At 56.7% G+C, this 27,848-nt stretch overlaps 1 protein-coding gene across 1 annotated transcript; it reads right to left on the bottom strand.

Moving 5' to 3' along the window:
* Positions 1-1,874: 1,874 nt before the first annotated feature.
* EFHD2 (EF-hand domain family member D2) lies at positions 1,875-18,046 on the bottom strand. Its single transcript, XM_043573822.1, has 4 exons — positions 17,648-18,046; positions 5,863-6,010; positions 4,501-4,635; positions 1,875-3,594 (listed from the first exon to the last, which is right to left on the bottom strand). Exons 1-4 carry the CDS (start codon positions 17,962-17,964, stop codon positions 3,463-3,465), a joined length of 732 nt encoding a protein of 243 aa, XP_043429757.1. The 5' UTR covers positions 17,965-18,046; the 3' UTR covers positions 1,875-3,462.
* Positions 18,047-27,848: the final 9,802 nt, after the last annotated feature.

The raw sequence follows: 27,848 nt of genomic DNA, 5'->3' as shown, positions 1-27,848 counted from the left end.
GAGGGCCGGCAGCCCTCTGATCGAGAAGAGGTTAGTTCTGGGAGCTGGGAGCCGGGTGGGGGTGTGGATCGCAGAAGGCTTCCTTCTCTACAGCCTCCAGGTCCAAGATGAACTTGAGGACTTGAGGGTGTGAGAATGTTGGAATCCTCATTCTCACCACCCTTGCAGTCTGTGACTCCCGGGGCCTGGAGTGGGGCCTCCCAGGGCCCAGGCACTCAGGGCCAGACTGTCCTGGAAAAATAATCAAGGGTGACTTGGCAGTGGCTGAGGGCGTCGAGGGGGTGGGGGGAACCTCAGGAGAAGCCGTGCCAAGGTTGGGAGCCAGGGGTGGTGAGAGCCTGAGAAATGGGGCAGGTGTCACTGACGGGGGCCCATATTTTCTAGTGGCCGGGACGGGACTCTCCGGTGGCAGCTGCTACTTGGGTGAGGGCCACTAAGGGACCAGCTGGGGGGGGGGGGGGCAGGGGCTGGCAGTGCGTCTCCTTAAAACCAGATGTAAGTACTGGGGGTTCAGAGGCGGTCTGGGGGCTCACTGCAGGGTTTTGGTGTTTGGTGATGGAGGCCGAGGGAATGGGGCCTGGGAGGGGACTGAGGAACTATCTCCCTTTCCCACTCTTGGGCCCTGAACCACTCGGGCCTCTTCGCGCCTCAGCCTGTTCCCTCCGCTGGGGCTGGAGTGGGGGTCTCGTGCAGGCCGAGACTGAGGGACCCCCCCCGCCCCCGGCGGAGCCCTGGTGGAGGGTCCCGGTGTGGGACCGCTGGCTTGTGTCCTCCCATTTGGAGGGCTCGGGGCCCACATCCATCACCGGGTCAGCCGGAAGGCGAGGGCTCTAGAGGTTGAGTTTTAGCCCTTCCCTGTCAGGGTCCTCTCTGCCTTTCGTTCTGAGACCCTCTGAGCTAGGACGTTAGGGGTTCTGATGTTCATCCCTTGGGAAAGGAGTATTGAGGGGCAACGCTTAACCTAACATGCTGTAATGATGGTGGCATTGTAGGCACTGGGTGGCATTCTCCAGGAAACACACTCCAAGGACGATGTCCTCCCCGTGCAGGGTCTGTGACAGAGCCCCGGCGGGTGGGGGGGTGGGTGGGGGGGTGGGGATCGGAATGGCATCCTGGCTGCTGCAGTACCAGCCATGTCCACCTGGGGGCAGCGATGCCCAGCCTGCTCGCACACTCCCACACCCCAAGTCAGGTCGCACCCCCTACCTGGAAACTACGGGGCTGGGAGGACCCTAGAGACCCTAGGCCACCCTTGCACTGGACAGATGAGGAGACTGACACCCGATGGGAGCCTGATCTGTCCAAAGCCACACAGGGAGCACCCCGGGTCTTTCCTCATCGCCTACCACCACAGCCTCTGTGTGTGTGTGTGTGTGTGTGTGTGTGTGTCTTGGGGGTGGGGAGGCTTGAGGTGTCTCTGTGCGGGAGAATCTCGGGGGCTCTCGGGTGCATCCATCTAGAATCCTCATAGTATTGGTGCCACTCCTGGTGCATGTCCTCCTCTGAATCCGCCCGACAGGGTGGCTGGATGCGGCCCCCCCTCCCAACTCCCCCAGCCTGTGTGCTTCTGGGAGAGTCTCTGGGAAATAGAACAGCACCCCCTCATGGGCTGGTTGTGAGGATTAAATTAGTAAATATACATACATATATATATATATATATATGAGCTATGGCATTTAGAGCAGCCCCTGGTGATAGGGGGTGGGCGTCCCTCAACCTCCATTAGGAAGACTCTCCTCCCTGGTCCCTGATGTGACATGGGGGCCACCTGAGCGCGCACTGCCCCAGCACCCAGGTGACTTGGTCCCCTTCCTTCCCTTCCCAGCCCCTCCCCTCTTCCACCAACCAACAAAAACCACACACACGTAAGAATATAGAATTTTATCTTATTTTAGTTAAAAAAATAATTGTACCACCAAATGAAAAAGTAGCTTTCTTTGGGGGAAGGTGAGAAGGGAGGGAAAAAACAAAAGCGAGAAGCTGAAGGAAAAGAACTTTTTATAGTCATCTGTATAAACACATCCGCTAAGGCAAACACAATTCAGGACCAAGGCTGCCGCACTGGGGTCAGCACCTCCTAATTTCTGCAGATTCTAAGGCCAAAAAAATAAAACCTCTGCAAATCCAACAGTTTTGTGGACTCTTGGGGGGCATTTTACTAAAATAAAGAGTTGTCATGTTTAAAAAGCAGTGACGTTGTCATGACACACACCGAAAGTTGCATAACCGTGGCCTCGGTGGCCATTCACGTGTTTGGACTGGTGACGGGCACAGTTTCACGACACGGCAACGGACACACACACTCACACGCACACACACGCACACACACGGAAGTGAGCACACCGGGAGCTGCGCAGGACCGGGCTGGTGGCACAGGCTTGGCCGCAGCCCATCTGGGGATGGGCACAGGGAGGGCCGGGGTCCCCATGCTTCCTCAGGGGGTGGGGGTGACGGGACGGGTCCCATCGCTGGTGACAGGGCGGTGCACATCGCATGGGGAAGGATGGCGTGAAAGGGCCGAGCCTGGCCCCTGCTCCCCGCCGCCTGGTCCGTGCAAACCACTCAAAGCACTTCCCGGACGCCTCCCGGAGCACGGAGCCCAACACTAGTTTCCTTCCCAGTGAAGGGGCCGATCCCTCCTCCTCACCCTGCTCTCTCAGAGCCCCTGGGCCCCTCGGGCTGTTCCAGGGAGACCAGGGGGTGGCGTTTCTGCCCCCAGAGCCTTCCCTGCCCGCGATCCACGGCGTGGCCGGCAGAGTGTGGGCCCGTGAGGTAGATGGGCACAGCTGCCCCCTCACCCTGCCTGGCGGGGCCCCAGAAGGCCGGGGTCTCCGTGTGAGCACGGGGTGCCAGGGCCTGGGTCCCTTCGCCGAAAGAGAAGCGCCCTCCCCTCTGGCAGAGAGAGGAGGCAGGGGCTGGAGGAACGGCTGTCGGGGGGCGGGAAGCCCTCGTGTCTCTGATCAGCCCCTTGGGTCGTGCTCTGCTCCAGAGCGCCTCCCCGAGGTGCAGGGCCCCCGGGGGGCAGTGTGGCCTGTAGGCTAAGGGCAGGAGGCCTCTGGGAAGGGAGGAGGAGAGTGTGTGGAGGGCAGGCACCTGGGGCACGGAGGACCCTAGGGCCGGGAGCTGGGCTCGGGGCGGCTGCAATGTTGGAGCGGGCAGAGGGACGGCCGGGGGAGGCGACAGACGCGCAGGAATCGCCAGGGAGGGCTGGGCCAGGCGAGGAGCCAGCACTGGTGTCGCGGCCTCGGGAACAGCGGGGGCGGGCGGGGGGGAGCAGGGGAGGCAGGGCCGCCTTGGACACCCCTCTGCTGGCTCCGTTCACAGACGTTTTAGGTTTTAAGTATGGTCCCTTCGGATGGAGCCCGGGATGCAGGCCTGGCCTCCGGTCTGCCCGCCTCTGCGGGCCGGGCGGGGCGCCCGGGGCGGGGGGCCGGGGCCGAGCGGTCAGGCCGCAGCCCCTTGCTACTTGAAGGTGGACTGCAGCTCCTTGAAGGCCGCCTTCCGCTGCTTCATCTCCTCCGCCTGCTTCTTCCTTTCCTCCTGCTCCGCCTTGATCTCCTCCTCGAAGCGGCTGGACACGTTGATGGCCTGGACCTACAGCCGAGCGGGGACGAGGTGGGTCAGGCAGGGCGGGAGAGGGATCTGCCCCCAGGTGTCCCGCCGGCCCACGCCCGGCTCGCACCGGCTCTGGCCCCGGGCCTCAGTTTCTCCATTCAGAGCCTGCTGCCCGACAACCGGCCTCGTGGATTCACCGAGCGGGGTGGAAGCTCGAACGTACGTTCGGTGGCCACCGCCTAGTGTTAAGTCCCGCAAGGGGGGGCTTTCGATGCTGCTCTTCGGGTTTCCCGTCCCCAGAAGCCCGGATGCACACCTGTTCCCACTGACGATCCCTGAAACGGCCCATCAACCCCAGAAGCGCAGAGGGAGGTGGGAGGTGACCTTCAGAAGGAATGTTCTTAGCTAACATGGGAAGAGAGAGAAACTAGGGAAAGCAGGTGCCCGGGGGGCGGAGAATCCAGGAGCCCTACTTGCTCTCTCCACCTGAGCATGTGCTGCACGGGGACCGTGCTGTGCACGGGGACGGCCTCTGGGGCCCACACCCCCTCCAGGCCAGGGGAGGCCCGTGAGCTGGGCCTGCTCTGCTGTCTCCTGGGCCCAGCGTTCAAGGACAGGTCTGCCAGGGGCAGCACAAAGGGGTCCGTGTCCACTCTTCAAGAGCCTACGCCCTTCACCTGCCCGGGGGCCAGGGAGACAGAGGAGAAGCTGGCAGGGACCACAGCCTGGCTGGAAGGGGACAGAGGCCAGGAGTGCCGTGGGCCTCGCGCGGGCCAGCCCGGGCGTCAGTGCTCCGCTCCTCAGCGGGGACAGGAAGGACGAGTCGCACTGACCCTCGTGCTAACTCGGGTCCCGTCACACCCCGGCCACCCCTCTCCTCGTGCCGGGGTCGGGGGACCCCCACCCCCCACCCCCCCGAGCCCCACACATCCTCTGGTTCCTCACCTTGGCCTCAAAGAAGCTCTTGGCCCCCTTGACGCCCTCGGTGGAGACATCGATCTCGGAGAGGCGGGCGAGCACGTGCAGCCCGCTGTCCTCCTGTAACTCCCCAGCCGCTGCCTTGCGGAAAATCAGGAGGAACTGCGGAAGGGAAAAGGCACGAGGTGTCAGGGAGGGGCACGGGGCCAGAGGTCTGGGCTCTCCCCCTCCATGCTCTGGGCCCCTCCATCTCTGGGCCTCAGCTTGCCCACCTGTACAATGGGAGGCAAGGTGACACATCTCCCGCTCTCCCAGGATCTGGGGCTACTGCAGGCCTGTTTGCCCATGTTCAGATCCCACGAAGAGCCCCAAGCTACCCCGTACCATTGGCTCACTGCCCCTCAAACTAATCTGCTCAGAAGTTCCACATACTAGGGGCGCCTGGGGGGCTCAGTCAGTTAAGCAGCTGACTCTTCATTTCGGCTCAGGTCATGATCTCAGGACTCATGAGTTCGAGACCCGCGTCGGGCTCTGCACTGACAGGGCGGAGCCTGCTTGGGATTCTCTCTCTCTCCCTCTCTCTCTGCCCCTCCCCTGCGCGCTCTCTCAAAATAAATAAGTAAACTTAAAAAAAAAAAAAAAAAGCCCCACGCACTGAGTCCTGAAAGTATACGATTGTGACCATTTTACAGACTGAGGCAGACTCAGAGGCAAGGAAAAAACTTGCCCCCAAATCTCAGCGGCAGAAAGTGACAAGGTTCTGAACCCGTGTCCTGCCTCCATCACCTTGCACTGCCTGCACCTTCCTCCCTGGACTCGTCCTCCCAGCACCGTTCTCTTGTCCTGCCTCCTCTATGCTTCTTGCCAGTTCTCCGAAGGAGGCCGCCCCTGTCCTTCGGCCTGGGCCGCCTGCAGTCCAGGGCTGCTGTTATCTGGCTGGGAGCCTCCACTGCCTCCTCCAGAGAACAGGCTTGCCCATGACTCCTGTCCCAGAGTGAGAACCCAGTGAGATCCAGGGTGTGAAGTCACCCAGCGCAGAGCCCGGCCCCTCTCGGACCACAGTCGTGTCACTTCCTCCGTCTGTCCCCCTCTTCTCCTGAGTCACGGCACTCTGCCATCTCACTCCCTGGGAACCTCCCCCTCTGTGCTCCAGGGCCCTTGGAGCACAAGGCCTTTCTCTGGACTTCCAAAGTTGCACCCAGGGTCAGAAGTCACTCCGTAAGTGCTTACTACATGAAGGAATGGATGTCCCTCCTTCTCACTTCGGGCACCTCAGGATCCCCACGGTGGCCGCTCTAGGATCCCCACCGGGGCGTCCCTCAGCCAACTACGAGCCATTCAACGGTCGAGCACAAGCCCCCCAGTCGTCCACGTGGGGAGCAGACTTACCTCCCGGAAGCTGAGCTTGCTGTCAAAGTCCTCATCCACCTCCTTGATCATGTTCTTCAGGCCCAGGTGGGTCTGCGGAGCCCCGAGCTTCTCCATCATCAGCTTCAGCTCCATCAGGTCAATGAAGCCGTCCCGGCCGGCGTCGTACCTGTGGGAGGGGCAAGAGAGGCCAGGGACGTCCTGACACCTCAGACTTGACCGGGCAGAGCGCCACAGGCTGGGCTGCAAGGAGCCTGTCATCCTATCCATGGCAGCTGGAATGGGCTCCGGGTCTGTGGCTTCCGCTTGGTTATCTCCGATGACGAGGGACTCCCTACACGGCCCGCAGCCTCTTATGTGTCGAACACTGTGGCTGAAGCCACAGCCTCCCTGCACTGAATGTGACGTGAACCAGCAGGGAGAAAGAATTCACGAGTCCACGGGGTATGGACTGCGGGGGGAGGGGGGGGAGGGCTTTGACATTATCTCCAGGGTCAGCCTAGCACCTCTACCAGCGCTCGAGGGACATCTTGGCCCCGTCTCTCCCCCACTCCTGCCCCAACTCAGGAGAGGCAGAAGGTACCACATGTCACAGGGCAGGGCCGGGGGTCACAGGAGGGAGGTCCACTTCTAGTTTTCTGGGAGGTGGCCTGGGGTGAGTTCAGGGAACAGTCTGTGCAGTGAGTGGTGGGGACATGGCTGGGTGGCTGGAAAGGGCTGGAACACTGATAAGGTGATAAAAGCGTGCCTGCACATTTCAGGTCTGTTTTCTTCCACCAAAGGCCCAGGAGACGCAGGGACAGTGTGTGTGTGTGTGTGTGTGTGTGTGTGTGTGTGTGTGTGTTGTCTAAACACCTCTCTTGACTGGCCTCCCTGTGGCGAGCGCCTGGGTCAGAGATGGCCTCCCGGCCAGGTCCCCTGGCCGGAGAGGTGCCTTGAGTGCAGAATATATCACAGCATGACGGATGTGGGCACTGTTTGCACAGCCTAGCCATGCCCTCTTATCAGGCTAACCAAACACTTGCCCGGACCGCCTCCTGGCGGGGGCTGGGAAGAGAGTGGTCTCAGGGCTACAATGGGCCTCTGAGCCTAAAGAAACCTTGTGTAGTCCCCAGGCCTCAAGCTGGCTGGGTGAGTGTTGGTGACGGCAGAGTGACATTGAGGGGCTGAGCTGCAGAAACCTGTGTCCTGGTCTGAGAGTTCTACGTCCACACTTCATTTCTGTGCCTTCTTCAGGGCTCCCAGCCCCCGTCCCCCAACTCTAGTTATATATAAGCTTCACATGACCTTGAACAACTAGTAGAAACCACTTTTTGACGTCGGTCTTTGGGCCGGGAACTTTACTGTACTTAAGCCCGGTGAGAACCGTATTATATAAAGGGAGGCTCAGAGAGGTTAAGTGACCTGCCCAAGGTCCCAGAGCAGTAAAGGAAAGGAGTGGAAGCCCAGCTCATAAACAGGCTCATAAAGCTGCACATTCGCTCTGTGCCCGGCCCGCTTCCGTGTGCCCTGGGGCTACGCAGCAGGGTGTACGTGCAGGGGGTATAAATAGTTCACACACGAGTCAGTGGCTGGGGGTGACGCAGCACAGGGGAGGCTCTGGGAACCCTGCAGGGAACGCAGGTCCTGAGGCCTCTGTCCCCCGCCCTGCAGGGGTGGGGGGGGGCTGGAGCTGGGGGCAGATGGGCCAGAGGTCCCTGCGGGCGAGGCTGACGCGAGAGGATGTGGTAGAGGGCTGTGGGCCTCAGGAGGGTCAGGCAGGCCTACAGTCCCAGGCTCCAGTTCAAGCTGGAGGGGCCCTGTGGGGGGCGTGGGAGAGGCCCCTCTTCCCATCTTTGGAGTCAGGTAAGGGGCCGCTGCCTGAAACCCCGTGACGTGCTGCGGATGGCGGCCTGGGGCGGGGGTCACTCTTTCCTGGGGCAAGACACATGGGCGCTGCTGTTCAGGAGAACAAAACCCCACCGCTTTCTGGACGGCAGTGAAAAGTCAGCAGTGACACGTCAGGGCTGGGGACAGACTGCCTGGGCTCTGGCAGACCTGCCTCTCGAGCCTCCGGCCGAGGCGTGATGGGGACTCTCTTGCAGGGGCACCGTGAGGACTGACCGAGCTCATACATGCCAAGCGCCCAGCACAGTGCCTGGCACGTGGAGCTGACTCCAGAAATGGGATCCAGTTGCCTTTATTAAGCTCCTACTATGTGCGAGGCATTTCTTTACAGCTTCTGTGCTCAGCAGTCCTGGAGGGTCGGGATTACTTCCCCACGTGACTGACCAGGGAATGAGGATCGTAGGGGTGAGGGCACCGGCTCGGAAACCAGCTGGCCAGGGACTCACACCCCATCCCTGTGGTTCCCACACTCTTCTCCGCCGGCCCCCCTGCACCCCCTGAGCGCCGCCTTTAGTTACCGCTCATGTGTACGGATCTCTCCTGCAGCTGGGGGTGGCTCAGTGTCAGAGGAAGTGCAGACAACGTGTCCGAACTTGGACAGAGACTTGGACTCTGTATTTCTTGGTTTCTGGCAGCTCCCAGGCCTGGCTGGGCTGCGGCTTGAACCACTGCCTGCATCAATCAAAGGTCAATCAATGACTGGGTCTGGGCTCTATCCCAGGCAGGCTCTGAGCCCCAAGGGGACAATGCAGGGGCTGGCCATATGCCAGCAGATCAATCACCAAGAGGAGGTGACAGAGGTCAGGTGCTAGGTGGGAGTTGCGTCCCCCCAAGGAGGAGACACTGGGGGGAGGCTGTCACCATGAGGCTTGGAGGGAGCAGGCAGAGATCACGTGCCCTGGGCTCTGAGGTGGGTGGGCTTTGGGTCACTGGATCAAGCAGGGGCCAGGGTGAATGTGACTGAAGATGGCCTTGAAGGTTCTGTGTCCACATCAACTCTGCTGAGATTGACAGGGGTCCAAACCCCAGATCTGCCGCTTGGCTGGCTGGCTGACCCTGGTTAAATCACCTGACCCCGCCCCCCCCCCCCCCCCCCCCCCCCCCAATTTTCCCATTTATATCATGGAACTCAAAGGACCCATCTCAGGACAAAGGCACAGATTAAAACAGACAATCGAGGTAGATTCCTAGCACAGAGCCTGGCCCACGGTAAGCACTTAGCACAGATGGTCAATAACGACGGTAATAATAATAGAAACATTGTGATTACTACCCACCTTTAGGATTAAAGATCAAATGAGATGACGAACATAAAATGCCTAGTACATAACAGGTGCTTACAGCCTGCTAATTTCGTTGGAACAGTGGCCACTGAGAACTTTTTGTGTGCCAAAAACGGTGCTGGTAAGAATGAAAACGGCAAAGAAATACGGGGGCTTCTCCCTTGGGCGCCCGTCCTGATGGCGCATGGCTGTGACGAAATGCTTGCTGCAGACTGTTCTGGAGGCAGGGGGTGGGCAAGATGGTCCGGGGCCGCCCCCAGCATCTCCCCCTCCTCTGAGGCTCCCACGACTCCCCCCACGAGGCCCGATTCCCAGACCCCACCACTTGGGGAGGTGGACAGACAGCAGGACAGCCGTTTGCTCCCTCGCCGGCTAGAGAGAGAGCGGGGGAGCCCCAGCCCTGGGTTACTCTGTCCTTCCTCTCACAGGAAGGAAGGGACAAGGGGAGGGGGCTGTCACTGTGCCACCGGCAGGTGGATGACTGGCAACACAGGAGACACCCCCTGGCTGGGGAGACCCTCTCATCCATCACTCTCTCCCTGAGCTGGAGCCGAGGCTGCAGGTGGCTCAGAGGGATCAGGGCAAGAGAGGCAGCACAGCCTGGTCTATCTGGTTCATGATATGTGGGGGAAACTGGGGCCCAGAGTAGGCAGCATCCAGCCCAGGGTCCCACAGTGGGTGGACTGCAGGGTCCCCAAAGCCAAAGGCTTTCCTTCTTCCCGCCTGTCTGCGTCCTTCTCCTTCCTGGTCCCAGAGAGGGTCCCGAATTCTCCAGCTTGCAGGGCTGGGGGACGCGGGGTTGAGAGCCCGGCCTGGGGCCTGCCTGGGAGGGCCAATTCTATCGGGCAGGACTGGCAACAAAGCTCGTGGGCTGGGAGCTCAGCACTTTTCTGCAGCACCGGAGGGAGGCTGCGGGCCCTGGCACCGTGCCCACATTCCTACCCGCCTCCCCCTGAATAGTTCTCGGCGGGCAGGGCTCGGCAGCTGCCGCCCCGGATGCTGGTGACAAAATCCCTCCCATCTACCCTCGAGAGCGAGAGCGGAGTAGACGGCCACCGCCCAGACAGACTTTGCCTTGTTGCACCCTTGCACGGAGCAGGTCCCGCCCGGCCGGCTGCTCCTCCGGCCTTGGCTCTGATATCCAGGAGTTATGGCAGTGGGCAGCGGCTGGCTCTTACAGCGTGCGTCCCTGCTTCCTAACAATATCATCCTTAGTGGCTACTCTTTGCTGAGCACTTACTAAGCGCCGGGCACAACGCCAAGTGTTCCGTATCAGACCCTCACAAGAACCCTGCGAAGCTGGCATGACTATCCCTCCATTACAGACGAGGAGACAGAGGCTCAGGGAGGCAGCCACTTGGCCAAAGCCCCGGTTGACAAGGACACGGCTGGGATCCGAACCCCGATCTGACGAAACACGCATGCTTTTAGCTGCCATGTTATGTCCCGATGCTCACACACCCTGTGCGAGAGAATCTCGGGCTGGGAGGGATACCGGAGGTGACTCATTCAGCCGTTCGTGAAGGTCAGATTCCTAACGCGGTTTTCCTGCTCGGGTCCTGGAATATCTCTGGGCACAGGAACCTCCCTACTTCACTCAGGGTAGCCCATATCGGCTCTGGAACGGTCTATCGGAAGGTGGTTCCTCCCGCACGAGCCTCCCCATCCACCAGCTGTGCTGCGCAGTCTGATGGCAGAATGAGGAGGAAGGTGGGAGCACGGGAGACCCCAATTTTGTCCCTTTGCTTCCTATCCCAGGCCTTTGTGGGTGGCTCCTCGGCCCACGGGGGTCCCCAGGAGGACGATCAGCTGGGGAGGGTGGTGTCTGTGGGCCAACGATCCCCCAGGCCTACCTGGCTTTGGTCTCGGCATTCACAGGCCTGGTCCACCCCCAGCGGCTCCTAGGCCTCTACACACTTTGCCCCATGAAGTGGGAAGACAGGTCCCTTGGGGCAGGAAAGTCCTGGACGACAGAAAAACTCGGGCTTTGCTCGCTGTCACAGCCAGCGGGCCCTGCCCACCTCCCTCTGCAGGTGGCCACCCACATGCTCGATGACAGCTGCTCGGCTCTGCCCGTGGGGTCCTGCGTGCCCCCGCCCCCAGACTGCCTGACTCATGAGGGGAAAGCCCGGCCACTCACCACTTCCTCCAGCCCTATCTACAGAATTGGACACTCGGTCTGTTGCCATGTCCGCCAAGGAGAGGGTGTGAGGGCGTGAGGGTGTGTCCGTGCGTGTGGACGAGTGCACGAATGCTGCTCATGGCTCTCCCGGAGCTTTTTAGTGGACCAGGCGGCAGCCCCCCAGGCTGACGGCCATCTGCTGGGGGCTCTCAGGGCTTGGGACCTGCTAACCTTGGGTTCAAGCACGGCACGCTGAGCCCCGTCTCCCCGGGCTTGTAACGTCAGCGGTGGGTGTCCTGCCAGTAATTCCTGCACTGCCTCCTTCCTGCCGGCTCTTAACGCTTATTGTTACATCAGTGATTGCACCGAACATTCACTGAGCGTCTAACACAGGCTCGTGTTTATTATTTCACTTCCTCCTTCCCTTAGCTGCTCCGACTTGCCTTCCCTGTAGGAAAATCTTAGGCCAGTGGCAGAAGCCCCCTGTGGGCGGCCTAGTGCTTCTTACACTTGAGCGTTAGGACGCAGATTCTGATCCGGTAGACCCGGGGCGGAACCTGGGCAACCACACTTCTAACGAGCTGCCCTTTCCGGGTCCCATGGGAGCGAGGGACTTGGAGTCGGACAGACCCCAGCTCACACGCTGTCCCCACTCCTTACTAGCTGTGTGACTCTGGACGGGCCACGCACGGAACCTCTGTGGGACCCAGGCTTCTCGTTTGTGAAAATAGTAAGTAGTTTGTGAAAATAGTAGGTATGATCTCACCGGCTGTCATAAAAGGACTAAACAAGAGGCAAAATGCCCAGGAGGGAGGGGGCCGACAGTGGCCACGGTCTTAGTCACATGAGGGTCTCCACACAGCTCTAGCTGCCCCCTTCTGGCATGGGACTCTGGCTTCTCTGCAGTCCTTGAAAAGCGGAAGTCAGCCAAGGAGAGGGCTGCTCGGCAGTCAGAGGGAACTCGGCTGCCAGGACGGAGTGGGGACTGTCCCTGCTGAGGTCTCAGAGCGACTTGGCCTTGTCTCCTGCCTCCGGCCGGCCTGGCTTTGCTAAAGGGCCTCCCCTGAGGCAGCAGGGCCTGGTGCCTCACTGCTGAAGCCAGGCCTTGGACCCAGAGGGTACAGACAGACGGACAGACAGGAGAAGGCAGTCAGGAAGGTGCAAACCAAAGGGGAACCAAAAGTCCCCAGGCGGGGGAGGGGAGCAGTGACTCAGAAGCGGAAGGGAAGTAGGAACAGCAGAGGGTGAGCACCAAGTTCAAGAAATCCTCCCTCCCCAGGGGTGGGGCATCTTCCCAGAAAGCCGGGCTCCTGGCTGCTACAGGTGGAAGGACCTAACCTCTGTACCCACCCTCCCCCCGCAGAGGCCCGGAGAGCCCCCTCCAGCTCCCATCCATACACACAGCCCTCTTTTGGTCGCTGGGGCTCCCCGCAGGCAGACCTGCTTCCAATCCTGCCCCTGCCACTTATGATTACCTTGCATAAGTGACTCAACCTTCTCGAGCCTCAGTTTCCTCACCTGGCAAATGGGGATAACGATACTACCCACCTCACTGTGCTGTCGTTCAGATTCAATTCAATCCCTGAAATAGACACACAGGCTCCTCTGGGGACAACTGGACCCGGTGTCTCCATTTAATGAGGAGCGGGCGTGGAGGCAGGGGGCTGGCTGCGGAGAGGGCATCACCATGGCATCTCTCATGAGAGCGTTTGGTCCTCGTGGTAGGAATAATCCTCTCTACTACCGTTGTTCAGGAGACTAAGCTTCCTGACGGCAGGAACTTTATTCTTCCCTGGATTGTCTAGAACTTGCACACAGCAGAAACTTAATACAAGACGTGTTTGATGAATGCTCAAACGAAGGGCTTTTATGTCTTTCCACAGCATCTATGTTTTTAACAGCCCACAGGCGGGACATGATGGTGGACTCTTTACAAAGAGTCAGGACTTTTTAAGCTGCATCCTCTGAACTTTACCGGGTGGGGTCCCTAGCCCAGGGGGAAACTGAGGCTGAGGAGCTGAGCACCCTTTGCCCCGAGCCACGCAGCTGCACAGATGGGCGCTGGAGTCCCAGTTCTGAATCCCTCCAGAGTGTCGCTTGCTCTCTCCTTTTTCTCTGCCACCTGCCTTCCACGTAATTAAGTGATAATGAATTCATTTCCCTACTTGTTGTTATTTACGAAAGCCGCACGTAGCTGTCGATCAGAGCGTCTGCTCAGCAAGAGAAAAGGCAGGGGGTCTCATGCCGGGTCCCCATCACTCCGGCCCACAGCGTGAGGTTGTCGGCGGCCCGGCAGCTCTACGTGGGGTAAGTGGAGGCAGGCGACGGCTTTTGTGCAGCGACCTCCACACCTGCACAGACAACCACCGCCAGGGCTGGGGGTGCGGGTGACAGGAACAGTACTTACTTTGTGCCAAGCCCCGGGTGAAGGACTTCACAACTGCCCTGTGAGGTGGGTGCCAGTACTCTCCCTGTTTTTAGGGTGACGGACGGAGGCCCGGAAGGTTTAGGTGCCTTGTCCCAGGCCCACAGCTGGGATTCAAACCCAGGACCACAGACCCCGAAGGCCCTGCTCTGAACGACTGTGCCTCATACTACCTTTCAGGAAGGACACCGGGGGACGTGCTGTGAGGCACAGGGTCTGAGGGGACGTGTGGAGGAGGAGCAAATGGAGAAGAGGGGAGGCAGAGGCGTCCAGAAGGAGAGGGAAGCCTGCCTCTCTGACGCAAGGAGGGGTCATGAGACACAGCGTCTGGGGACGAGGCTGGCCAAGCAGGGAACTAGGGCATCTTCCTCAGATTCCACGGCAGGTTCAGAATTACATGGCTGCCTCCCTCTTGGGCAGGTCTCGACTCACGAAACCCCACAGAGCCTCGTGCAGGCTGCTGCTGGCCCAGAGGTGGGCCCCCTTGAGGCTCTGTGCGGTCATACCATTCCCTCTTTGGCTGGAAGGTTCCAGAAACAGCCCTGGATGGATGGGCAGAGACAGAGGCGGGGAGAGGGGTTAGAGGTGCCGGGGCAGCCTGAGGCCGCCTGGGGAGGGAGGACCGAACATCCAGGCTCCACGGACGCGGGGACCTCCACGAGCTGGGCACCAGGCCAGCCCTCTACAGACATCACCTCCTCGCAGCCCCGACCGAGAAGCAGGGACCATCATCCTTAGTGTACAGACCAGGGTGCTCTGGTTCAGCCACTGAAAACTTCCCTGTGATCCCAAGCGAACCGCCACACCTTTCTGGGTCTCAGTTTCCTTTTCTGTAAAGTGGGGGGAAAGGCGGGAGTCCACCCTCGAGGTGTCTCTCCCAGCCGGCACCTGCACAGCGGGGTCGTGAGGTCAGCGGCGGACTGCCTCCCTCAATCTCCTTGACTCTCCTTCTGTCTCCCTCCTCAGGAAGTATCCAGCTAATAAGTGGATGAACCGGAAGGCCCGGGGAGGCAGTCTGTCATCCAGAAGGGCTCAGGACCTCTCGGAAAGAAGGAGGTCATGATGGGAAGACTCGCGCCCAGCGAGGGCAGAGCCAGGAGGACTCAAGACCAGGCTTTCCAGCTCCTGCCTCCCCAGGAAGGCCAGCCCCCCCCCCCCCCCCCCCCCGGGTTCCTTATGACCTATCTCTTGCCCTCAGCTCTGGTGAATAGCTTCCAGGAGGGCGGGGCAACCCTCCTCCCTGCCAGGGAGCTAGAGACCAGGGTGGAAGTCTCTCAGCAGGGTCCTGTTTGGACCCAGGAGGCTGCAGCCCCACCAGGACAGCAGAAGCAGAACAGGGGTTTTGTCCTTCCCGACAGCCTGTGTGTCGGCTGTTCCCGGCCGGGACTCAGCTGGGCTCAGCTGGGCTCGGCTGGCTGGCACAGAGAAGCCTTGTTTCCTTGAATACAAAACCGGCAGCTTTCTCTCTCCCCGCCAGGGCCCCCCCACCACTGCGGGCGGCACTTCCTTCCCTAGAAGGGCAGCTCCCTGGCCCCTTCCTGCCCCCTACACCGGCGGTCAGTCGTGCCAAGAGCTGGTTTGCAGGGGTGTTGGGAGGGCTTAAGTTCCCCCCTAACTTCATCGACATCAACCTTGTCAAACTAACACCCAAAAGCAGCCTCTCTAGCAAGTGAGTTTGCCTGCAAATGCAGCTTCAAGGCCATTGCTCTGGTCACGCGCCCTTCTGATCAAGCCGCAGCCTCCCAGGTCCCAGATCATTTTGGGGGTGCGTGGGTTCTCCCAAACAGCTCCGTCCTTTTTTTTTTTTTTTTTTTTCCTGGCGGGGTGTAGGAATGCTGTGGAAGCCCAAGAGGAGGAGGATTCTGGGAGAGAGACACGGGACGGTGGTGGGTCCACAAGGTGGAAAATCAGCCACGCACATGGAAGGGGGTGTTGGCGAAGTGCATTTTCTCACACGGAAGCAGATGTTTGTGATGGAAAACCCAGAAGAAGGAACGTGGTTTTTAGAGTCATAGACCTGAGTTCAGATCCTGGCTCTGTCATTTTCTAGCTGTGTGGTCTCGGCAAGTTATTTAACTCTTCCGTGCCCAGACTGCTCAACTGTGCCACGGTGGTGATAGTTCTAGTCGTGGGGATGCTGGGTGGAATCGAGGAGTTAGTACCTAGCCACTATTGACGCAGGGATCATGGCTGCATTTAACTGATCTCCGCCCCCCCCCCCCCCCCCCCCCGGAACTCCCTGCCCCCAAGGCAGGGGGCAGGCTCAACAGGGAAATTCCAGACAGTGAAGCTATCTATACCTAGCCCTGGGCTCAAGGAGCTTTCTATCAGTTTGGGTTGGAATCCTGGAAATCCTGCTCTCCAGATGGTGCCAGTCTTCGGCGGGGAAGAAACTTTAGAAGAACTCCCGACAAAGACCCTGGAGTCAAAGAAGCAGGATCCTCAGGGCCCGGAGGAGGGTTAAGGACTCAGTCCCCCGCCCCAGGCTGACCCTTGGAGAAGTATGGGGCTCTCAGCCATCCAGGTCTGGGAAACAAAGCCCTCTTCCCCCGTGTTGGGGCCAAAGGCAGAAGCAGCAGCAGCATCGAGAAGTGGGAAAGAGCCTTTCTCAAGCTGTAGGGGTTGCAAAACACCCTGTTCCTGGGCTTCCTGCTTGGGCGCACAGCCCCATCCTGCCCTGCCAAGGTGTGCCAGCGCCTCTCCACTCCAGACCATACCCTGGGCTGTTCCCCCACCAGAAAAGGGGCTGGGCAACGACAGGTGGGGAAGGGGGCTTTCACAACACTCTACCACTAGCGCCCCCCCCCGCCCCCCCCCCCCCCCACTGTGGTTGTGAAGAGGTTGACTGTCCGTCTCAGTCCCAACTGGATGTTCTCAGGGATGGACCAGAAGGGGACCATTTAGTCCCTTCACAGAGGTTTTAAGTGTTTTTTTTGGGGGTGGGGTGGGGTGGGGTGGGGAGGGCTGAGCCGCAGGCCTGGGGGTGCCTGTCCAATCTGCTAAGGGCACGATGTGTGGAATTAGAGGAAAAGGGAGGGGTGAGAACAACCAGGCAAATTAGATACGGAGGTATGGGGTGTCGGAACCCCATGGAGGGAAGAGGGAACATAGTGGGGGAAGGGGGGAGAGACGGGGGCTTCTGACAGATTGGGGGGGGGGCAGTGACTGCAAAGCTGCTGGGGAGGGCTTAGGGCAAGAGGAGGGAGGGACAGTGTGTGGAGGGAGGAGGGGACCCAGCCCTGAAGGGAGGACGGGAAGGGGTGGTGCATACCTGCAGAGTGGGGGGCAGGGATGGAGGGGTCTCTCCCTGGGGAGACCACCCGAGGGTCAAGGACAGGGGCCCTGGATAGCAGGGTGGATGGGGTTGGGGTGAGAAGGTCTGAAGGGTCTTTGATGACAGTTTGCTACCAGATGCTGAATAACTGGAGGGGAAGGGGGGGTGTCCCTGCCCAGAACCTATGTTGAGGGGCATATGAGATAAGCAGAGGAAATGAAAGGACCCCGATGAAAACAATGTGTACGGCAAGGGGCGAAGGGACCGGTAACGTTTGTTGGGGCGCTGGGGGTGTGTAGAGGGGGGTGTTTTTGACCAGGGGGTGGGGGTGGGGAATTCGAGTCGCTAGGGAGAGGGAAAGGGGGGCCACGGGGTCTTCAAATCGCAGTGTGCGCCGGCGTCCGGTGAGAAGCTTCACTAACTGGGCAGGGGTCCTAGGCCAGAGACCCAGAGTCTTCGGACTCATGTGTATGGTGGTAGTGGGGGGCTCGAGGGGACTCGGGATTACCCAGGAGAGCTGCACGGTCCCCACACCGAGTGCGCGCGTCAGGTGTACTGGGGACCGCGTCGCCGTGAGGAGGGGGTCGCGTGCCAGGGCCTGGGGGTCGCCAGACTCACACGCGCGGTGGGGAGGAGGTCCTGAAGCCTCGTGGTTAAATGAAAGGGGCCGCGGGGTCGCCACCCCTGCTGTGCCGGGGTTCGCGGGCGCAGAGCTGGCGGCAGGGGGTCCCGCGCGGCGCGGGGTTCGGGGGTCTGGGGCCCAAGGCCGGCGCGCGGGGTGGGTGGGTAGGGGGCCGGGTCGGGCGGGCACTCACTGCTTGAACATCTTCTCCATGTCCTTGATCTGCTTCCTGGAGAACTCCTTGAACTCGGTGTAGGGGTTGAAGACGCGGCGGCTGGGCGACTGGGGCTCGCCGATGCCCTGGTTGAGGTCGGCGCGCCGCAGTAGCTTGGCGCTCAGCTCGCCGTCCGCGCTGCCCAGCGCCTCGGCCGCCTCGTCGGGCGCCCCGGCCGCCGCCGCCGCCGCCGCCGCCGCCCCGTTCAGCCCGGGCTGCTCCGGGGCCTCGGCGCCGCCCTCGCCCTCCATCTGCAGCCGCCGGCTCAGCTTGCTGGCCAGCTCGTCCGTGGCCATGGTGGCCCGCTCGGCGTCCGCCTGGGCCCGGCCCCTGCTCGCCGCGCGCCCGCACCGCCTCTGGCCGCGCTCTTCCTCTTCCTGACACTCCCCGGCGCCAGGCGCCGCCCCCGGGGGTGGGACTTAGGCCCCGCGCGGGGCCCGCCCGCTCCCCGCCCCCGCGTCCGCGCCCGGCCCTGCGCCGCCCGCGTGCGCCCGGGCTCCGCCGCCTGGGCTCGAGGGCGCGGGGCGAGGGCGGGGTGCCGTGCCCCGCGCCCCCGCTCCCCCCACCGTCGGGGTTGGGGCCCCCGTAAGACTCCACCCCCCCCTTCCCCCCCTCGCTGTGGCCCCTGAGCAGCAGAGGTCGTGCTGGGGGCCGGGGACCGAGGCGGGAAGGACGGGGACCCATCCCCTCAATTGGGGTATGGGTCAGGGCCTCGGAGGGACGCCGCCCCCAACCCCTTCTCCGGAATCCCCACGCCGTGAGGTCGTAGTCCCGAGTCTCTGACACCCCGTCGGTCGCCATGGAGACGACTCGCTGTTAAACACCGGCGTTCTCAGTGAGGGTTGCAGGGCTATGAAGGTGGATCCGGTGAGCGGGAACCCCCCGTTTAGATCTAACTGCGGTTAGAGCCGCAGGAGCTTCTGGAAAGGGCTGGACCAGCAGTTTCGAGGGAGACTGGGGCCGGGCCTCAGCCCCGAACGGTTCTGGGAGACAGAGCGAGAGCTAAAGCGGGGAAGGGGCTGGTCCTCACGCCCGGGCCGGCACATCCCATGGATGACTTGGCAGAATAGAGCTGCTGAGCCCCGGTCGTCGCCTGGGACTCTGCTTTAGGGGAACTGGCAGGGACTCTGGCTCCTGCCATTTCGGTGAGGGCCCCAGAGGAGAGAGACCCTCTCCAAGGCTCCATGGGATACGCCTTCGGGAAGAAGCCTGAGAGGCTCTCTCTCTGTGGCCTCGTGTGTCACCTTAAAACTGCGAAGCTGTGGGGGAAGGGGGCGGGGGAGGGCTGGTTAATACTGCAGATTCCCAGGCCCCAGTCCAGACAGATCTCTGCATGGGGCTCAGAAACCTGCATTTTAACAAGCACCCAGGGGGAGTTCTGCCCACTGAAGTTTGAGAATCTCTAATCGAGAAGGAGGACTGTGTTTGGGGCTTATTCTCTAAAACACTGGGACAATGCTGAGGATCCCTATGCAGAAACTGCTCCCACCAGTTCGTGCAGAGAAAAGATGGATGCAGGGCTTAAAAACCCATGCTCTGGAGGCAGAGAGCACTTGAGAATGTAAAGCCAGCAAGCTGTTCCAGACTGATCTGCATAGAACAGACCCTCATTGGTATTTGTGGGTTTGCCATGGTTCAAGAATATTGCTGAATTAATTTAAAAAGCATTTAAAGAGAACAAAGTTGAGAAAAACACTTTAGGGTTCAGAAAATATGATGTTTTCATTCATTTATTTTTGAGGTTTGTTTGAGTCTCATGAAGATGCTCAGCTTAAATGACATTTTTATTGTTTTGAGCTCAGAATCAAGTTTCTGTTGGAGTTGGGCAGTTTACTTCAGCTACTTGGAAAAGGCAGGTTTCTATATCACCAGTATGGGGCCTTGAAGGACCCAAAAGAAGTAAAATAGTTAAAAAAAAATTTTTTTTAATGTTTATTTATTCGTGGGGGTGGGGCGGGCAGAGAGAGAGAGAATCTCAAGCAGGCTCTGTGCTGTCAGTGCAGAGCCTGATACTGGGCTCAAACCCACGAACCACAAGATCGTGACCTGAGTCGAAGTTAAGAGTTGGACGCTTAACCGACCGAGCCACCCAGGCGCCCCTGGAGCCAACTTTTAATAGTGACGAGACTATGTGGGGGTTTGCCTTCTTGAAAGACAACTCACATATATGTGAAAGCCAGATATGGTTTTGGTTTGAATTTTTTGGGTGGGCTGTGGGTATTAAACTCCCCGGTCACTTACCCTTTGGGTTTATGTGGACACAGCCCTCGGAAGGCTGGCCAATCTCCATGATGCCGTGGGGGAATTCTTGGTCATTACCTATTGTGTCCTGCAAAAGGAGAGAGGATCGCCCAGGCCTGCTGCTCTTACCGTCAGGCAGAGCTCAGGAAATGCTGCCCAGATGGGTGAGCCCTTTTCACACCTCTTGTGTTGATTTTCTCGAGGGTTCTCAGGGTTTTCGGCAGGACGAGAACTCAGTTCCCTGCCTCATTTCTGAGGCCCTGGGCCTGGGCCCCGCTGGTAGACACAACCATTGATCTGCCAACATCTGAGACGCATGCTGGGGGCTGCATTTTCCTTGAACTTTTTCCTTCTGAGGCCACTCATCTTGAGGAATGGCACCTTTTCAGAAATGAAAATAGCGGAGGAGGAGCGGCGGGGACTGCCCATGAGCAGTGACTGTAGAACTTCCAGCCTGTTCGTTAGGGGGAATCGTTTCTGAATGACCCTGAGGGCTGGGCCCCCAAGCGTGGATCTGGGCAGAGAGAAACGATCTGGACTGGCTACGCATTACAGCATTTGGTCATGTGGAAAGAATGAATCTTCAGGAAAAAAATCACACCCTCCGCAAAGGATTTTTACAGAGGCAGGGGTGAGCCAGAGCCAATTCTGACAATATTCCAGCGGCAAGGGAGCTCAGCGGACTTAGTCATCATTGACTTATGTTTCTCTTCTTCCTCCCACATCTACTTGTGTAACTGTCTTTCGGGGAGGGGCGAAGTCATATTAAGAAAAACAACAGCACTTCTGTGAAGACGAGGGGGGAGGGATGGGGAGGGGTTGGGAGGAGCTCTTGCGATTTGGGGGCAGATGGAGTGGACAGTGAGGGGCATTCCAGAGCCTTACAGAACTGGGTGGTCCCCGCAGCCTGAGTTGCTAGAAAGGGATTAGAGAGGCCGACGGAGATATCGTTGGCTCATAAAGCACAGCACTCACTTAGCACTTTATAAATACCAGCTTACTGATTAATCATCACAAACGCTCTCCAAAAGCACCGGGGACCCCTTGACTGATTGAGAAAGATACACAGAGGTCAAGGTTCAGGGACAGCCCCGGTAACTCTTTTGAGTGATTGGAGGAGTGAGAACAGGGTATGGGGTCACAGCCGGGTTGGTCTCAGGGGCTTTCTCGCCTCCTGCAAAGTCTGGGAGTTGTACACAGGGTGCACGGTGGGGGCGGGGGGACCCGCTTGAGGCAGGTGCTCGTGTGGCTGCTGAGCAGGACAGGGGCATCGGGCACCAGCTGCAGGTAGACCCATGTGTAGGTCATCAGGACCCCACTTATCCACCTGTAGAGCTCTCTTTTTGTGCTTTTCTTGGATGCGGTGAATCTCCTTGAGAACCAACATCATCTTTCCAATGAGTTGCATGTGCTCAACTGGGCAGGCTGGAAAAAAGGAAGCTGAGTGGGTTTTCTGCTCCTGTGAACTCCCAGGCAGTTCAATGTCCCAAGTTTACACCTGCCAGCCCTATTGTAAAGTCTCTAAGCGAGTGAGTGAGTGAGTGTGTGTGTGTGTGTCTTGTGGTTAAAACCCAGTAAGGCTGTACCTCTCATACCTTCCTGGACCCCTTCCAAATATGGCAATAAAATGGGCAGCTGATTTCGACTTTCATACCACGCTGTGAAAGCAGTGTGACTCTCCATCCAGGCAGTCAAGACCTATGAAGTGTATTGGGCACCAGGCTCTGGTCCTGGAGTTCTTTTGGTCACTGGCAAAGGGCAGAGGGGTGGGAGGTGCCCAGCTGGAAGAGTGAGATTTGCTGGACACCACGCTGGGGGACAGAGAGGTGACGACGGTTTGAGCTGGACTGTAGCACTTGTTACAACCCACAACGAAGTTGTTCGTAAAGTGTCTGACACCCTTTACCCCCCTCCCCACCGCTGACACAACCTCCTGGGGCAAAGGACCTGTCTGTCTGGGTCAACTTTGGCTCTTCAGTGCCCAGCGTGGTGCCTGGTCCAAGATACTGCTGGAGAAATCTTTTTTTCAAGTTTACTTATTTATTATTTGGAGAGCGTGCGTGCGCGCGCGCGCACACACACACACACACACACACGAGGGGGAGGGACAGAGAGAGGGGGAGAGAGAGAATCCTAAACAGACTCCATGCTGTCAGCTCAGAGCCAAAATATGGGGCTCCATCCCACAACCGTGAGATCATGACCTGAGTTGAAACTAAGACTCCGATGCTTAACTGACCAAGCCACCCAGGTGCCATGAGAACTCGTGGTCGGATGAATGCATGATGGCATGCTCTGCCTGCGGGCTTGGGGCAGACGAGGCATTTTCTCAGTGTCCCCTCCAGAGCATCCGGTGGCCCATTTTTAGGTCTCAAGGTCACTGCCAAGAAAGAGAAGCTGCTAAAATGACACTTCTCTGCATCCACATGACTCAACACAAAAGTTAGCAGGAGCTCTTGAAAAACAAGCCTCTCAAGTGTCTGTGCCCAGCGTCAGCGGCATCAGAGAGGGATCCGGGCCCGGTGACCTGCTGGTCCTTGGTCATTTATCAGTTCTCTGCTCAGCAGATAAGGTGGAAGAAACAAATTGGAAGGAACAGATAAACACTGCATGTGACTGCTGCAGGGGCACCCGAGGATTTGGGAGACTTGCAAGGGAAATCGTAAAATTAGCACAGTGTAGAGATAGGCAATGTCAACTGAAAGGGAGAGCATAGTGCGTGGGCCAGGGGCACCTGACCTAAGGTATTAACTGAGGAAAGCAGATGGCTCTTTCAGGAGGTGGCTGATAAACCCAGATGCCTGGAGGAAGGGGCATGTCCTGAAGACATCATTCTTTCAGGTTTGATCCTGCAGGAGGCAGGTCTTCCAGACTCACTGGAAAAACTCCTTTCTCTCCAGCTGCCGGGCTCCAACTGTGAAAGGTGGTGTGGTTTCGTGGCTAGGAACTGGGTTTGAACATCCCAGGGGGGTGGCCTCGGGTAAGTTCCTCTGCCTTTCTGGCCTCAGTTGCACTGTCTATAAAATGGCAATAACTATCTCGTCCCAGAGCACTTGAGAGGATTGAATGAGAAAATGTGTCTGAAGTGTTCAGTGTGTGGTGCATGGTAAAATCTCAAAATGCTCTCAGTGACAGACATGATGATAGTCCGACTTCCTGGGAGTCAAGTGGCAGGGAAGAGCCACACCGATGTTAATAATCTAGTCTGGGGGAGAGTTTAACACAGAGATGGGCAAATCTGGCCCACTGACTACTTTTATAAACAAAGCTTTATTAGGAAACAGCCACGCTCATTTGTTTAGAGATCATGCCGCGATGGCAGAGTTGAATAGTGGTGACAGAGACCCGGTGGTCCCTGAAGTGAATGGCCCTTTACAGGAAAAGGGTTTTTGCCGTCTGGCCCTTTACAGAAAAAGTTTGCCGACCCTATCGTCTCTGAGTAGTAAAGAACCAGCTGGTTTCTGGACTTCCCTGAGGAAAGGGATATATTAGAGCAGTTAAGACGTCTGGGTTCTGAGGCTCTTGTTCTGGGGCGAGTTCCTTCCTTACTCATCGCTTTCACAGGTAAGACAGTAGTGATACACACAGCCAGCACTAAGTGGGATAATGTCTGGACTGTGCTTAGCACAGTGAGTGTCTGATGGTTGGCAAGGATAGTATAAAAAAGTTTGCTATTATTAGCTATTGAACTTCAACTGTTGAAAGGGACAAAGAAACTCCCGGGAGAGGGTCATCACTGCAGGCAGCTCTCTGTACAGAATGCCCAGCAGTAATCCCATAGGAAGCCCCAAAAGAGGGTGTGGACATCAAAGGTGAACTCTCCCGTGCAACATACCCAGTAAGTTAATGATTCTAGCTCCTCTCCAGGAGAGCAGCAGATCAGAATATGAAGGGGCAGCCAAGGTCAAGGCCACGAGGTCTAGCCACTATGTGGTTCCACATAGTAGGTACCCAGTATGTGCTGCCTGAAGGAATGGAGGCTGGTTGTTTAACCACAAAAGGGATTCATCAGTCACAAAGAGAGATGAAGAAAACAACACCATTTACAATTGCACCAAAAAATAATAAAGTACCTACCCAAAGAAGTGAAAGACCTCTGCTCTGAAAACCATAAAACGCTGATGAAAGGGATTGAGGATGATACAAATGGAAAAATATTCCACGCTCAGGGATTGGAAGAATATTGTTAAAATATCCACGTTACCCCAAATAATCTTTTTAAAAAATGTTTATTTATTTTTTTGGGGGGGGAGGGGCAAAGAGAGAAGGAGACACAGAATCCGAAGCAGGTTCCAGGCTCTGAGCTGTCAGCACAGAGCCCGATGTGGAGTTTGAACTAAAAAATTGTTGGGGCGCCTGGGTGGCTCAGTCAATTGAGCCTCTGACTTTGGTTCAGGTCATGATCTCACGGTCTGAATGACCCTCCCCCATTCACGCTCTGTCTCTCTCTGTCTCAAAAATAAGTAAACATTAAAAAAAAATTTTTTAGAAATCATGCGATCATGACCTGAGCCGAAGTTGGTCGCTTAACTGACTGAGCCACCCAGGCGCCCCTACCCAAAACAGTCTAAGGGATTCAGTGCAATCCTTATCAAAATACCAACAGCATTTTTCACAAAACTAGAACAAATAATACTAAAATTTGTATGGGACCACAAAAGACAAAGCAATCTTGAGAAAGAAAATCCAAGCTAAAGGTATCCCGATCCCAGATTTCAGACTACATTACAAAGCTGTGGTAATCAAAACAGTGTGGTACTGGCACAAAAACAGACACACAGGTCGAAAGAACAGAATTGAGAGCCCAGAAATAAACCCATGAGCATTACGGCCAATTAATCTATGACAAAGGAGGCAAGAATGTACGATGGGAGAAAGACAGGCTCTTCAACAATGGTGTTGGGAAAACCAGACAGCTACACGCAAAAGAATGGAACTGCACCACGTTTTAAAATTTATTTTATTTTATTTATTTTTGAGAGAGAGAGAGGGAGAGAGAGAGGGTCCCAAGCGGGCTTTGCAGTGTCAGCACAGAGTCTGACGTGGGGCTTGATCCCATGAACCATGAGATCATGACCTGTGCTGAAACCAAGAGTTGGATGCTTAACTGGCTGAGCCATCCAAGTGCCCCAGAAATTGGGCCACCTTTTAGCACCCTACACAAAAATAAACTCAAAGTGGATTAAAGTCTTAAACGTGGAAGCTGAAACCATAAAAATCCTAGGAGACAGCACAAGCAGTAATTTCTTTGACGTCAGCTGTCGCAACATCTTTCTAGACACAACTTCTGAGGCAAGGGAAACAAAAGCAAAAATAAACAATTGGGACAACACCAAAATAAAAAGCTTTGGCACAGCAAAGGAATCAACAAAACAAAAAGGCAACCTACTAAATAAGATATTTGCAAATGACATATCCTTTAAAGGGTTAATACCCAAACTATATAAAGAACCCTACACAACATAACACCAAACAGAACAAAACAAAACAACTCTCTAGGGGCGCCTGGGTGGCTCCGGTCATGGTCTCACGGTTTGTGAGTTTCAGCCCCGCATCGGGCTCTCTGCCCCTCAGCACAGAGCCCACTTTGGATCCTCTGTCCCCTTCTCTCTCTACCCCTTCCCCTCTGGTTCTATCTCAAAATAAACAAATAAACTTAAAAAATAAACTATGTAGGGGGGCTCCTGGATGGCTCAGTCGGTTGAGCGTCCGACCTCAGCTCAGGTCATGATTCCATAGCTCGTGAGTTCAAGCTCCACGTCGGGCTCTGTGCTGACAGCTCGGAGCCTGGAACCTGCTTCGGATTCTGTGCCTCCTTCTCTCTGCCCCAACCCATTCACATTCTGTCTCTGTCTCTCTCAAAAATAAATAAACATAAAAAAAATAAACTATGTAATTAAAAAATGCAGAACACCTGCATAGACATTTTTCCAAAGGAGACGTTCAGATGGCCAACAGACACATGAAAAGATGCTTAACATCACTCATCATCAGGGAAACGCAAATCAAAACAAAAATGAGATATCACTTGCCACCTGTTAGAATGGCTGATAAAAAATAACAAAGTATTGGTGAGGAGGAAAAGGTACCCTGGTACACGGTTGGTGGGAACGTGAATTGGTGCAGCCACTGTGGAAACGGTATGGACGTTCCTCAATTAAAAGCAGAAATACCACATTATTCAAAAATTCCACTATTGAGTATTTACCCAAAGAAAATGAAAACACTAAATCAAAAAGATATTTGTATCCCTATGTTTATTGCAATATTATTTCCCATAGCCAAGACAAAGAAGCAACCTAAGGGTCCATCAGTAGATGATATGTATATATATATAACAAAATATTATGCAGTCGCGAAAAGGGTGGGATCACCACTTTTGAGACGATGTGGATGGACCTAGAGGTATTATGCTGAGTGAAATATGTCAGACTAAGAAAGAAAAAAAACCCATAAGCTTGCACACAGAAGTGGAATCTAAAGACAAACAAACAGGGGCGCCTGGGTGGCTCAGTCGGTTAAGCATCCCACTTTGGCTCAGGTCATGATCTTGCTGTTGGTGAGTTCGAGCCCTGCGTCGGGCTCTCTGCTCTCAGCACGGAGCCCTCTTTGGACCTTCTGTCCCCCTCTCTCTCTGCCCCTCTTCTGCTCGTTCTCTCCTCTCTCTCCGAAGTAAAAAAACAAATGAACAAACAAACAAAAAGCAGAAGCAGACCCTATAAATAGAGAAGAAATGGATGGCGGCCAGAGGGTGGGGGATGGGCAAAATGGGCGAAGGGGAGTGGGAGATCCAGACTTCCGGTTATGGAATGAACAGGTCACGGGGACATAAGGAATACAGTCCATGATATTGTAATAGTGATGTATGGTGACAGGTGGTGGCTAGTGAACATTGGGTGCCAACTGTACTTAAAAAAGTGATTTATCGGGACGCCTGGGTGGCTCAGTTGGTTAGGCCTCCCACTTCGGCTCAGGTCATGATCTCACGGTTCGTGGGTTTGAGCCCCGCGTCGGATTCCGTGTCTCCCTCTCTCTCTGCCCCTCCCCCACTCGCGCTCTGACTCTGCCTGTCTCTCAAAAGTGAATAAATGTTAAAAAAATTTTTTTAATTAAGTAAAAAATTAAAAAGTGATTTTTAATTTAATTTAATTTAATGTTAATTTAATTTAATTTTAATTTAATTTAATTTTAATTTAATCAGCACTTCTGATTTCTATGACGATAACACCGCAGTCATCCGGAAGATAAAATTTCTGCCTCCAATAGCGTAGGGTCTTAGGAACGAAAGCAACAGGCTCAAGAGGAGAGAGGAAACTCAAAATGGGGGGCCTTCTGCTTCCTGCCATGGGATACAGGCAGAGGCGTCGTGGTGGGTTCCTGGGGAACAACATGTTTAAAAACCAAAGCAGGCGCGTGGGGTCATGAATTGGCCCCAAATAGCTTGGGACACCGAGCACACGGACGCAAATGGCACATCTTGATGGAAACGCGTGCAGGTTTGATGCGCCGAAACGGTCTGCCCTCCCTGGGCGCCCCACCTCCTGTGTCAGGAGGCCTCAGCACGAAACAGGGGGACACGTACGTTAGCATTAGCGGGTTTGGGGTTTCCTCTCCTCGTTAGTTTCATTCCTAAGACCCAGAAAAACTGGAAACCATTCCAACTTACCAGGAGCACGCTTTGGAATGCAGATCTGGAAGCTATTTTTTTCTGCAGACACTCATGACTCTGGTTTTCACAGCAGCAGGCATGGGTGGCTTTGCCAAAAGCTGCTAGAGAAGGGCATCTTATCTGTGAAGTCACGAATCCAAGAATCCAAACAGGCCACCATCGGCGAGGGTGGAAGGAAGTTGTTTGCCTTAGCTTCTTGGGGGACCAGAAGATTGGGAGGCTTTGGGGACCGCAGGTACCCTCTACCCCGGGGGAGAGGCTGCAGGCAGC

This window comes from Prionailurus bengalensis, chromosome C1 (genome assembly GCF_016509475.1).
Source record: "Prionailurus bengalensis isolate Pbe53 chromosome C1, Fcat_Pben_1.1_paternal_pri, whole genome shotgun sequence".
In the NCBI taxonomy this organism is placed as follows: Eukaryota; Metazoa; Chordata; class Mammalia; order Carnivora; family Felidae; genus Prionailurus; species Prionailurus bengalensis.
This window is presented reverse-complemented; position numbering and strand designations above follow the sequence as displayed.

Excerpts from the sequence above, each read along its gene's own strand:
- EFHD2 (XM_043573822.1), bottom strand. The coding sequence starts at position 17,964 with ATGGCCACGGACGAGCTGGCCAGCAAGCTGAGCCGGCGGCTGCAGATG. Across the intron at positions 6,011-17,647 it reads ATGGAGAAGATGTTCAAGCA|GTACGACGCCGGCCGGGACG; the intron begins GTGAGTGCCCGC and ends CCCCTCCCACAG. Across the intron at positions 3,595-4,500 it reads AGAGCTTCTTTGAGGCCAAG|GTCCAGGCCATCAACGTGTC; the intron begins GTGAGGAACCAG and ends GCTCGGCTGTAG.